This window comes from Echinops telfairi, unplaced genomic scaffold (assembly GCF_000313985.2).
Source record: "Echinops telfairi isolate 266 unplaced genomic scaffold, ASM31398v2 ScPeMD7_38;HRSCAF=143, whole genome shotgun sequence".
In the NCBI taxonomy this organism is placed as follows: Eukaryota; Metazoa; Chordata; class Mammalia; order Afrosoricida; family Tenrecidae; genus Echinops; species Echinops telfairi.
Window position 1 is genome coordinate 1,316,656 of NW_022103936.1, and position 13,134 is coordinate 1,329,789.

The following is a 13,134-nucleotide window of genomic DNA, read 5'->3' on the forward strand; positions in this document are numbered from 1 at the left end:
GAAGTAATTAAAGAATTCAACCAAGAGGCAAAGTATAAGATCTACATAGAAAAATCTTTCACATTCCATTACAGCACTATTTGCTAAGTGTGCAGTATCACCTAGTGGGTGCACTGTGTAATTATTATCTGAAAGGGGGTCAAATATATTTGGGAACCTATACTTTACACTAACAAAGAGAACTCTGAAAAATAATCAGGAAACAATACCATTTATAATGACCACTGTGCCAGTTTCATGAAGGGGTGGTGTCTAGCCTGTCAATCAGTTCACAGCTTGAGGACTTCAATTGGAGACGCTATAGGTCACTGGACGCAGGAGACAGATTCACTCCCTGTGAGACATGCTTGCTGACAAGACACATGGAGCTACACTATAGCCTTGGACCTCAAGGAACCACCTGGAGACCTCTGTCCGTGCTGAGATTCCTCTACTGCCACTGATCCACAAGATTTTCCACCCACATGCCTGTGATCTTCCTGTATTTGGCATCATTGCATGTATTGTGTGAGTCTGGAGAGGAATTTATAGACTGGTATTGGACATATGGGCAAATATCAGACTTATGGACTTGGGGTGAACTGGGCTAGGGTGCTTCCTTAATGTACAATTGCTCCTATATCTACAGTTCTTTCTTATATACACATGAGTGTCTATGAAGTTGTTTCTCTAGTCAACCCAGACTAACACAATAATATTGTTCTATTATTGAGCATTCCGTTGGGTCACCTTTCTTTGGAATGGGTACAAAGATGTCTCTCTTCCATTCAGATGACCAAATAGTTGTTTTCCAAATTTCCTGCCATAGAGCAGTTATTGCTTCAGGTGCTTTATCAGCTTGTTGAAACATTTCATTGGGCATTCCATCACCAACCAATGTAAACAGGACTCAATCATTTAAGAGTTTAATCTGTACATAGGAAAACATTACTTCTAACTTTCACACAGAAATCACCCCTATGTTTACATTTTTAGTTAAAACATTTTAGGCTAAAGTCATCTGTATTTCAGCGTCAAGGAGCCCTGCTGGTATAGTGGTCAGCATTGGGCGGCTCACCACAAGGTCAGCAGTTTGAACCCACCAGAGGCTCTGCAGGAGAAAGACGGAGGCTTTCTAATCCCAGATTTACAGTCTCAGGGACTCACTGGGACAGTCCTTCCTGTCATATAGGGTCACTAAGTGTCCTCACCATGAGTTTGTTTTATTTTAATCTCATCCTAATCGCACTCCCTTCACCCTGCCATCCCCCAGGCCACAACTATCATGAATTCCATTAGATACTTTTCTAATTTTAACACATGCATGCTAGTTCAGTCCCTCAAAGGACGGACCTGCACACCTCACTCCAACTTAGCTATATGGGGAAGATTTATTTTATGATTACCAGGCCCTCCTGAAATATACCTTCTCTTCTTCAAACCTTGGATATTCAGAGATGCATTAGTTAGGGGCTTAGGTGGCTGGGGCGTCCACTCCTGAACACCTATAAAGGGATTTCCCCTGTTCTTCAAGTCCCGAGTGTTGCAAACAGGAGAATGACCAGGAGACTTTTAACTGCAACCAAATTATTTTACTGGAAGGGATAGTGGAGAGGAAGGGAAAAGCCCCCAAAGTGAACCTGTTTTGACTGCTGCATGAATTGGTGTGTGGGGGGAGGGCAGTCTGTTTCTACCAGGCATTACTCCTGGTCGTTTACATTTTCATCCAAGAAGCTGAAGTTGTACTCTGCGAGGGGGATGTCCTCACTTTGCCAAAAAAACAAGCGAGTGAGGTGGTAGCGAAGCAACATTATATCCCTAATCAGGTGTTGTAGAAGGTGGATATTTACCAAGTAAGACAGCGCCTGGTCACCCTGCTCTGTGGCTGCAAGGTAGAGAGACATGAAGTCCGCAAAGCTTTGCTGCTTTACTTGACATATGTACTCCAGGGCATATAATGGATCGTCCCAGTCCTGCTCCTCAAAGTTCAGGTTGTTGCTAAACTGAATTTGTCTGCCACGCTGGACTTGTACTGTCATGAGATTTTCGGCGTATCCCAATTCGCTTACAGATAGATGGAAAAAATAGCCGGCGAAGTTCAGCAGACCCACGTCTTCTCGCTTGAAGTAAGAGGACATAGAGAGTAAGGCATAAGAGGCGCTTAAATTCCGTTCGATCTGCTGGTTGAATGCATCCTCGCACTCCTGTAGATAGGCCTCGTCAAATGCAGGTGTAGGTACAACTTCCATGGCCCCGGTTGAAGATGCAGCCCTGATGGCTTTGGATGGTGTTGGCTGCTGGGCGGCTCACTGTGTTCTCAGAGGCAGCTGGTTCTGAATGTTGCAGACCGCTGCATTCCAGAAGCAGCATTCACAATGCCACATTTTGAACCAGTCATACCTCGGGGTCAAAGGTTAGGGTGGTTTACAACCACTCTACCCGATTCGGAAGAAGGGTGTGGCATATGGAGGGATTAAGACCCGGATGTCAGGTCCATTCACCATTGGTGGGTGCAGGCCTCTGGGCGGGACCAGAACTTGGGATCCCAGCACAATGTTACTGGGAACCTGGTTGAGGTGGGCTGCCTGGAGTCCACGTGAGTGTGTGCGGTCCATCCAAAGTGTTACAGGTACATCAGCAACTGTTTGGGTTTCATCTTCTGAGTGTTTCTGAAAACGTATTTGCACATTGTTCTGACTATGTTTGGATGTATTCCTTGCTTCCTGTGATGTCATTCATGATCCTTATGACTGCTTTCTTACCTGCCTTTGAGTTGATTTTGGCTCTTGCTCACCCCGGGTGTGCAGTGCACAACAGCTCCACGAGAATTTGAAAGCTGTGTGTAACCAATCAGACACAGGTCACCAGGCCTATCTTTTTTCTTTTAACTGTATTTCTCTACATATCATTCACATACCATACAATTAAATGATTCAAATATACAAAAAAGACTTCTGCAATCATCACAGTCAATTTTATAGTATTTTCTTCATTTTTGCATCCATTATAATTAGTACCTCCTATCCACCCCACTGCCACGGTCATAAGCCCAACAAACTTAATTTCATTACTGTCTCTCAAGATTTACCTATCTTGGAGTTCATACAGAACAGTGGTTTTCAACCTTTCTAATGCTATGACCCTCTTATTGTGGTGACCCCCAACCATAAATTTTTTTTTGTTGCTACTTCATAACTGTAATTTTGCTACTATTGTGAATCAGGCGACCTCTGTGAAAGGGTAATTCAACTCCCGAAGGGGTCGCAACCCACAGGTTGAGAAACGCTGATATAGAGGAAATCCTACAAAAAAGAAGAAAAAATAAAGACCAATGACTATGAAATGAAACAAAGTAAAACTTCATTCCAATAGAAAACGGGAAAAATAAAAATAGAACAAGTTGAAAATTAGTCAAAATGAAAAAACAAATGGTTAGTTGTTAAATTTAAACCGAACTCGCTGTCCAATGTATCCTGTCTGTGGACAAGACTGCACTCAGCCCTGTTCAGTGGAGTGAGGGCTTCAAAGGGGCCTTAATCCACATGGGGACTCTGCAAATGGATTTGGAGCTTTCACCGTCATACATTGCCCTTTTCAAACAGGCTGTGCACAATTGAATCCCTAATACAATTTTTCCATCTAATCTTGGGCTATATCATTCCAAATCCTTGGATCACATGGCTAATGTTCATCTTCTGTGCAGACTTAGCTAACACCTCATTTAGATGGATGCTTTTCTAAGCGAAGCCTTTAAGTCAATCACATCAACAGGACCCCAGATGCTGGGACGTATTTTATTTCTTCACCATCTTTTTTCTGTAGCACCTATATAATCCTTTATCACTTCATGATGGCAGGTATGGAGAAGGGGCACATCCAAAGAACAAATTGTTCTTAGATTAGGGTCTATGATTAAGTGCGAGCTCCAATATATCATATATATATTCCTTTTCCACATTAAAGGCAGCATTATCAGGTTTTGGAGAATCAACTTTAGTAGGAGACATTTTGTGCTTTTATGAATAATATATTTAATCTAGTCCATGGTACAGAATTTAAAACGTAACTGTGAAAAGGGATATTAGCATATATATGAAAGCTTATTAAATTAAAATACAAAGAATGTTCATTTATACACGTTAAAAATTTAACTGAGCACTGCTTAAGGAAAAATGAAGGTTGTTCACATAGCATAAAATTTAATAATGTTCATTCATGAAGTCCCTCTAATAACATCATTGAAGGAGAGTCTGTTAAATTGGGGTGATCATGGGAACCTGCTGTATGGCAGGGAATATTTGATTCTCTCCCATTTCCTACTAAATGAACAAAAGAACCTGTCTGAGATGGGGCCTCCTGAAGAAATGGTTTGTAAGGTGTGCAAATAAGGGACTGTTAAATGGTTCATCAGCATTGGCCAGTCATGCCACACCAGTGCTTGGGAGAAAATAGTAAATGATTACATGACCAGAGAACCCATGCCAGGTTCTGTGTTGGTGTCTATCCTTATGCAGTGGCCTAATGCAATGCTTGTCATTTTGTGATTGACAAATTAGAGCAGGTCGATCCATGTCATGTGGTGCTTTGTGGTTTCATCAATGGTTTTTAGAGATGCATAGTATTCCACTGTGTGTATCTACCAAAGTTTCTTTCTACAATCATCTACTGATGGATTTGGGGGCTGTTTCCTACTTCTTGCTATTGGGCATATTGCTATCAGGAACATGGGAATGCATACATATGTTCATATTTTGGCTCTGACTTCTTTAGGGTATATACCCAGCAGAGGCATGGCTGGATTGTATAGAATTTCTATTCCTGTTTGTTTGAGGTATCACTTTCCACAGAGGTTTTACATGCATATGTTTTATTAATTGGGAGTTACTACATATATCATATCATTCCACAGATCAATCACATCAAGCAGAACTGTACAATTGCTACCACAATCAGTTTCCAAACATCCCTTTTCTTCTTGAATTCCTTGACACCATCTCCCTCCTACCCAACCACAACCCCTGTTCCACCACCATGACCCCTGAAAACCTTATTCTACCTGCTGTCCTATCGGTTCATCAATTCTGGCTTTCCTATACCAAAACACAGGGACACGATGTCAAGGATTCTAGGAAGAATACATATGCATGGAACTGATTGTGGAAGCACTTGTACAATTCTGCTTCATTAGCTGAAACTATGGGATGATATGTCATATGTATTAACTCCTAATTAATAACAATTTTCTTAAAAAATAAAACAAATTCAGAAATCAGTTTTGGGCTCGCAATAAGTCCTAGCTGTAACATAAGAACAATTAGTTCTTACATCATGGCCCTGCACAATATTCGGCCTTAGAAAGGGAACACAGGAGACACGGGTGCTATAGCAAAATGTTGCAAAGAAATTAGATGGTGGCTGACTATCAGATAAAATGGCGCCAGGGGTCTTAAATGATTGTCTCCAAACAAGCAGCCATCCATGTGAGATGTCAATTAAGTCCACATGGAAGAAGGACACCAGCATCAGTCACTGAAACAGAACTATAAATCATATAATCTGAAGTAACAAGAGGGAATAGTATCAGAGCCAAAGTTGTGAGAATCCGGTTTGCAGAGGCTATGGATGACAGTGGAAGGCCAAGTTTCATTTGTGGGAACTACACAGGAAGAAAGTTTCCGATGAACTCTCGCCACAATTGAGGCATGGGAGGAAAGTGGTTACTAAACAGAGTGTATTGCAGAGATCAGCATAGATCAAAGGCATAAATCTGACTTGGACACTTGATCCCTTGTCAGTTGATCCCTCCTCTGATGCATGCTGGACCTGATTTGGTTTCAAACCGTTTCTGTATTTTTGTTTTGTTTTGTTGTTGTTTGCTCAGAAGGGAGAGTTTCTCAGAGGTGTTATGTCAGTGGAGGTTTTACATATTTGGAGACGCATCATCAGTGGATGAGAGTTCCAATCTCTCCGCACCATCTTCAGTATTTGTTGTCGTATATTGGTTTGTTTTAGTGGACTGCCATTGTCAGTGTAATGTTATCTCATTGTTTTGAGGTGCATCTCCCTTACAGCTAAAGATCACGACCATTTTTTTTCATGTGGCTGGTGGTTTCAGATTGCTAACCTTGTGGATCCCAGCCAAATGCTTAACTGCCACGGCAACAAGTCTCCACTGTGACCATGCTTACAGCACCTCTGGGTGCTAGCAAGGTTCATCTCAGTCCTCACTGTGCCAAGATGCTCTTCACCAGAGGGTTCATACGTGTGGGGATATTGAAAATCGATTTGCTACATCCAGTGAAGGTGCATAATTTATTATTAATTGGGAGTATTGGGAATTCTTTTGAATTCATGATTTATTTATGGTAATTTCTGGGCCTTTTGTGCAGAAAAATCCTTGTCCCACCATCATGTTTGGCCTTCATTCAGGTTGTGGTAATTCCTCTCGGCTACATTGCCCTTGACCAAGCCCCCTCAAGCATCCTATGCCCTCCTCGCCATCAATTTTAGACCACTTATTCTTTCCTTATCCCTGGGTTTGTTGGCATCCCCTTTTTTCTCCCCCATATCCGCACTTTTCTTAATTCATCTGATTCCCACAATGCATACCACAACTGCCTGTGCTCTAGTGATTGTCCTGTCCCTTATCAATTGGTGACCTGGTTATTTAATAACTACCTCTCTCTTTGCTCTGTTTGCTGTAGATGGACCAGCCTAGTGGCATATTTCTTACAATTTTTTTCTTTTTCTTTAAATTGGTTGGTCTCATCTTCATGTCCATCTCAGACTTATCTAATATCTGTTGGCTTTCCTTCTCATAGAGTGTTCATCTATGGACGTCTCTAAAAGTGATAGGTTGGTTTGTTGACATGCCATGGACATCTGTGTACTCACAACAGTCTCTATTAGCTTTTTAAATAGTCCCCCAACACAGGGTAGAATACAACATCCAACTGTTGTTGAACTTCCAGCCACTATATGAGACAAGTGAGGATTGAAGCAGTTATGTTTTCCCACTTTCCAAAGCACCCCTCTATCCAGGTAAGGGCCATCAATCCTAGCATTATGGGCCAATTCGCTGAAGTGTTTAATCCCCACAGGGCTCTTGTGATGGTTCCATCAGGAGCTGTGCTTTGGGGGATAGAGGTGCAACATCTACCTCCAGTCATTACAAATACAGCTCCCTCTTGACTGTTTTCCCCTGTAGTGCATCTCTGGTGTACTTTATGAACCTTTCTTAATTATAGAAGATGTAATTAATCCAGTCCACATATTTATGTTTGACCACTAAAAAGGCATCCTCTTGAAAACCCTTATGCTATTTAATTTCTAGTTTTAAATTCACTAGGAACTTTCCTAAGGACTGCAATGGAGTCTGTATAACCAAGCGGCTTAAAAGGCCCACAGCGAGGTCTCTGGACTCGGGATTTTCTCAGAACGCTATGGTGAAGGGATTTCCAGCTGAACCAAGGCATAAGTTCGAGTTCAATTGGATGGAAGCAAACGTCAGAGGCTCTTCTTTCCATAATACCACCAGATATCCACCTAGGGTACTCTGAGGATTGAATAGTTGCTACTGCTAGACTTACCAGGGACATTTAGAATGTGCATGCAGGTTTTGTATGCGTGCAGGTGGATACTGTGAACTCTCCTCCCTGCCTTGAAAAGCAAGAAGAGTTATTCATCTGTCCTATGGAGACCGAGGGGACAGCTCTCTGATTCTACCACTGCAGCGCAAGGAAGAGCAATGGCAAGCTCTTACAAGTACTGTTTCCCCAAGCATCTTTATCCTAGTACAGAGCCATCATGCAGTGCCTTCCTACTGGTTCTGAATCTCAACCGAGGAGAAAGGGAACCATGTGTGCCTGTGATCTCAAGCATAGCAATCACTTTTGTTGACAGCCAGCACTGCATGTGTAATTCATCCCACCTAAGCATTCACACTTCCATATTCTGGCTCTAACGTTGGTCTTAAGGCGTTTTGCTTATTCTTTTGAGGTTGTTAACAACATTAAATTTGAGGACTAGGGTCATATTGTCTTGGTCACATTAACTATCAGTTTGGGGTTCAGGAACATAAGGCAATATACTACTAATGTGGAGAGGGAAGAGACCCACGATAGGCAAAGGACTTCTTCAAAAGAAGGACCAGATAGAAGGCCTCAAACTACCTGACCTAAAATCCTACTACATAGCCAGAGTAGTCAAACAGCCTGATGTTGGTACAATGATAGCTACATAGACCAACGGAGCAAAAGAGAAAACCCAGAAGTAAATACATCCACCTACGGGAAATTTATCTTTAACAAAAAACAACAACTATAGAACTGGATAAAAATAGCATCTTCAACAAACGGTGTTGGATAAATTGGATTTTATGCAGAAGAATGAAAACGATCCCACGTCCCTCCCCATGTGCAAAAATGAACTCAAGATAGATTAAAAACTTGAATATAAACTCCAAAGGTATCAGGATCATCAATGAGAAAGTTGGGTCATACTTGAGGGCCCCTATTGCAGGACATACATGGGTTACCAAGTAAGTATAATAAAGGAAGCACACACAGTAAAAGACAAAACAGATGACTGGGACCTGCTAAAAATAAATCACATATGCACATCAAGAGATTTCATCAAATGATTAAAATGAGAGCCCACAGATTGGGAACAAATACTTACCAATGACACAAGAGGCAAGGTTCTACTTACCAAAATCTACGGATCTCAACAATACCTCAGTAAGAGAATAACAAATGACGCAATTAAAAAATGGACAAAAGACATGAACAGTGCACCAAAAATGACACTCAAATGGCTTACAAACACATGAAAAAAATGTTCACAGTCACGATCTACCTGGAAAATGCAAATTAAAACTAAGGTGAGGCCATTTTACACCAACGGATTAATGCATGTCATAGTAAAGCAAGGAGGGAATCAAAATAGCAAATATATGGTGATTCTGGGTCACTCTTCATTGGGCACCCACAAACCAAGGGATCCCAACCAAGGTCCAGTGACCACTAGTTCTATTGCTCCAGGCTGGAAGTCATCTGTTTCTTCTCACCCCAAGGAGTGTCAGTCTTAAGTCCAAGGGCTAAAGAAAATCTCAGTGTATCCAGTGGAAGTTCCGTTTCAAGTCCTTCGGGTGTGCCCCATGAGGGATGCCGTGCTCCTTGAAAGAACAGATTCCAAAGTCACCTTAGTTCATAGCACGCAGCCTGGGTCACCGAGGGTTAAATCGAAAGCAGGTCACAAGTGGTGTGACATCTCTTTGATGGACCTCTCTGTAATTGACCTCCACTCCCTGGGACTCCCTGCTGCTGCCTAGTCCTACTCCTGACCTGGGTGGCAGCCTGCTCAGTTCTCCTTGCTTTCCTAGCAGCCCCTTTATGCTGTTACACCTGCTCTCCTGCCAGGTCCTTTTGCCAGGCCACTCCCTGGCTGCTAGCTATCTTCACTGTTACAGCCATTGACCAGGAAAAGGCCCTCAATAGTCACTCTATCCCTACCTCTGTGTGGTTGACTAATTATCTGAGCACACTCCTCATCCACTTCAAGGCTCGACCCTCACAGCAGGACTAGATTTTATTTGCACAGGAATTTGCCCTGATCTTAACATTTGAGTATGTTGCACAAACATGAATGACCAAAAGACCTAACTTTTTAAACTCTACTGCTAAATCACATAATTGGAAAAATGACAATCATAGAACAGAAAAGTAAAGAAGTGAAATATTTTGGAACTGCGGCACTCTGTGTTTATACAGAAACCTGCTGCACATCCAGGGTGAGGTTATCAAAGAGGAATTCTGCCATGTCTGCTTCTTCAGACTCTGTAGTTTGATACTCAGATTCAGCAAATAGTAACATTTTCATATTTTAATATGTGAAAACAATTTAGGGTAAATTAAAGACCCCTTTTATTTTCATCTCTGCCCGGTCTCATTCCCTTCATGCTGTCACCCCCTCCCCCATGACACCACTATCATGAAGCCAATGCATTGCTCATTTACACAAGGACCACCCCGCACACCACCCCTTGTTTTTTATAAGGCAAAGATTAATTTTGTGCTTGCAAGTGTTCCCTAAATAGCTTTTCTACCTCGACCCGAAGATATGTAGATATGCATGACTTCAGCGCTGGGATGGGGGGATGGTGAACCTGTATGCTTGTATGGGGATTATTTTTTTATTGTTGTTTAAAGTAAGGAGTGTGGCACACACAAAAATGACCAGGATGCCTTTATTTGTTTAACTCTGGGAACAAATCTCTTTATTGAAAGGAATGGCAAACTTGGAAGGGAAAAGAAAGAGAAGTGCACTTGGTGAAACCGCAGCAGGGAAGTGAACTTGTGACTGCAGCAGCCTTGAGTGGTCCTGGAACGAATGAGTCACCTTGTGTCCGTGGGGCAGCTCTCCTTGTTGCTGTCCTTGGGGTTGCGGTCGTTGAGGACGTCCTCGGCCAGGTGGTTTGTCTGCTCACTCAACTTGCGCAGGTTGGCCAGGTGGGCGTCCAGCTGCTGGATAGCAGCGGTCTGCGGGATCAGAAACCGGCTGTTCAGGAAGTCACCTAGCTGCATGTCGCCCTGCTTGCGGCCATCCAGGGCAGGTCCTGCAGGCTCAGGCTGATGTTGTGCTGCAGGGGGAGGTGGTGCCCCATGGCGGATAGCAAGCTGCCCCAGTGGTCTATTTCAGGCTTCGTGATGTCCCAGAACTGGATGCGGCCTCCGCGCTGGTTCTGCAGCTGCATCAGCGTCTCCACGTGCTGGCGCTGCTTGTGGGACTGCTGCATGAAGTAGTCAGCGAAGTTCTTCAAGGGCACATCTTTGCGGGCAAAGTGATGAGCCATTGCGAGGTAGGTGTAAGAGACATGGAGCTCCAGGTTGACTTGCTGATTGATGGCAGCCTCGCACTCCTCCTGGTAGCCCTCGTGCATCTGAGGTGAAGACGCGCATGCCATGGCACAGTCCGAGATACAGCACTGAAGGAGGCAGTCTGTGCTTGAAGGAGTGCTGGCTAAGTGGCCAGAAAAAGGTCTGATTCAAATGGTGGGAATCAGAACCGCTGTAACAGCCCTGGTTTAAGACCCAGATGTCAGGTCCGTTTAGAACCCAGCAATTTGGACCCCTATGAAGGGTGTGTGCATACGAGGGATTAGGACCCGGATGTTGGATGCATCCACTATTGGCAGGTATGGGCATGTGGGTGGGTCAGGACTGCAAGCCCCAGCACCATGTCCCAGGGAACTTGTTGGAGGCGGGAAGCCTGAGCACCTACTTTGTGGATGTGGTGTCTCTAACATGCAACAAGTTGTGCGGGGTAGGTGAGCAAACATTAAGAACCCAATGGGTCCTTTGGTGTTTCTGAACACTTATTTACATATTGCTCTGACTTGAGTTTCAATGTATTTCATTTCTTTTGCTGTCACTGAGAGCCCCAAATGTTGTTTTGTTAGTTGTCATTGAGTCAATTCTGACGCATGCTGACCCCATGTGTGCAGTGCACAACTACTCCATGGGGATCTCAAAGCCATGTGTAACCTATCAGACGCTGTTCACCAGGCTTTTATTTCAAGATGTCTTTGAGTAGGTTCAAACCAGCAATCTTTCCATCGCAGTCTAATGCATGCCTTTTTGCACCACCCAGGAACCCCCAGATTTAATATTACGGAGCTTTAATTGAACGACAGCTTCCCTCGGTGACTGCTTCTTTATTAATGGCCCATCTGCTAGTCTTCACGTATTTCCCAAACCTATCAAGTCCAGAGATCTCCACCTTTCTCCTTCCCTTCACCATCAAGTTAACACTGCTAAGATTGCCTAATACAACTTCCATACTCTCGGTGAATGTTTCCATCTCTCAATCTTTCTCTCTTCCTGATCTTGTTCCTCATCACTTTCATTCACTAATGTGCCTTTCTATTTTATCATCATCCTAGAAATACTGACTTCCTGCCCTTTGTGAATACCAAAATGAACAAGTTCAATGATGTCCTCATTGTTACCATGGAAGTACTCATTTCTACAGTGATGTTGCCAACATCCTTCTATAGGTCAAAAACAACCCTTCTATTGGCAATAAACAGAAGGTTAAATTGCACGGCAGGCCATAGTTAATTGCAGCAAAGGAAGTATTTTAAAGGAATGGTGGTATGTTATGAAAAGGGAAGACAAAGGTTCTGACAATGGCAAGGGGGAGCAAGGAAGGCATCAGCAAAACTTTTAGGATCCACCATAAACTGAAAATAAGAACAAATGAGAAATAACTCTTACTGTATGGTGCTATAGGAAAGTCAGTGTTCTTGCACAGTAACCAGCTGTCTTTTAGGACAAAGAGAAGTTAGGAACATCCTACCTGATGTATTTAAAAGAGAGGAGATTTTCCTGAAATTAAGCTGTATTCCAAAGGAGGGTAGTGAGAAGGGTAGCAGTATATAGGAAATCAGGAAATGTTGAATTGGATCAGAATAGAAAATGGACACAATCACTTGAACTAAAGTGTCCAGGTGATAAGAAATAACATGGGAGGTTTGATGATTTCTTGATGATGGGTAGGAAGTCCATGATGGCATTGATCCTGGTGATCTTGTATGGGGAGGATCCCAGTAAGTTCTAATTATCCCCTAAAATGGGAAAATCACCAGCTACTTTCAGATTTAGATTAAGTACTCAAAAGTGGGAAGAAGGCTAGGTTCATTTCCTGGCCAATGCACCTCATGCACAGCCACGGCCCATCTGTCAGAGAGGAGTGTGTGCTGCATGATACTGAACTGTTTCAACAAGCTTCCAGACTACATAGATGTGAAGAAGGAAAGGCTTGACCATCTATATCTGAAAATAGCCTGATGAAATTCCTATGTATAGATCACAAAGTTCAGACCTGCAAGAGACCATGGGGATGATACCTGACAGGGAAGTATTATATTCTGCTTTGCATGGATTTTCCATGCTTGTGAAACCATCATAACTGGAAATACCAAATATATGAGGATGAATTCTTGTTCTTGTATTGCTTACAGTTGAAGCAAAGAACAAATAATTTATCAGGTAACTCAAATTATGCGAGTAGTTCTATGAAATTGAGATTATGAGTGCTCAACAATATTGCTACTTTTATGCCACACTACTAGACTATATTTTCTAGCTCTACAGC

General features: G+C 42.8%; 2 protein-coding genes and 1 pseudogene across 2 annotated transcripts; 1 reads left to right on the forward strand and 2 right to left on the reverse strand.

Moving 5' to 3' along the window:
- Positions 1 to 1,679: 1,679 nt before the first annotated feature.
- On the reverse strand, positions 1,680 to 2,228 carry LOC101645495 (ferritin heavy chain-like). Its single transcript, XM_013008475.1, has one exon. It carries the CDS (start codon positions 2,226 to 2,228, stop codon positions 1,680 to 1,682), a length of 549 nt encoding a protein of 182 aa, XP_012863929.1.
- Positions 2,229 to 10,373: 8,145 nt separating this feature from the next.
- Positions 10,374 to 10,942, reverse strand: LOC101645819 (ferritin heavy chain-like). Its single transcript, XM_045290488.1, has 2 exons — positions 10,708 to 10,942; positions 10,374 to 10,618 (listed from the first exon to the last, which is right to left on the reverse strand). The coding sequence occupies exons 1-2, from the start codon at positions 10,940 to 10,942 to the stop codon at positions 10,374 to 10,376; spliced, it is 480 nt and encodes a 159-aa protein (XP_045146423.1).
- A 233-nt stretch (positions 10,943 to 11,175) lies between these two features.
- The window catches only part of LOC101646134, a 17,759-nt pseudogene continuing 15,800 nt past the window's right edge, over positions 11,176 to 13,134 (forward strand).

Coding starts and splice junctions, on each gene's coding strand:
- LOC101645495 (XM_013008475.1), bottom strand. CDS start 2,228: ATGGAAGTTGTACCTACACCTGCATTTGACGAGGCCTATCTACAGGAG.
- LOC101645819 (XM_045290488.1), bottom strand. CDS start 10,942: ATGGCATGCGCGTCTTCACCTCAGATGCACGAGGGCTACCAGGAGGAG. Junction 10,619..10,707: donor GCTGCAGAACCAGCGCGGAG/GCCGCATCCAGT, acceptor CTCCCCCTGCAG/CACAACATCAGCCTGAGCCT.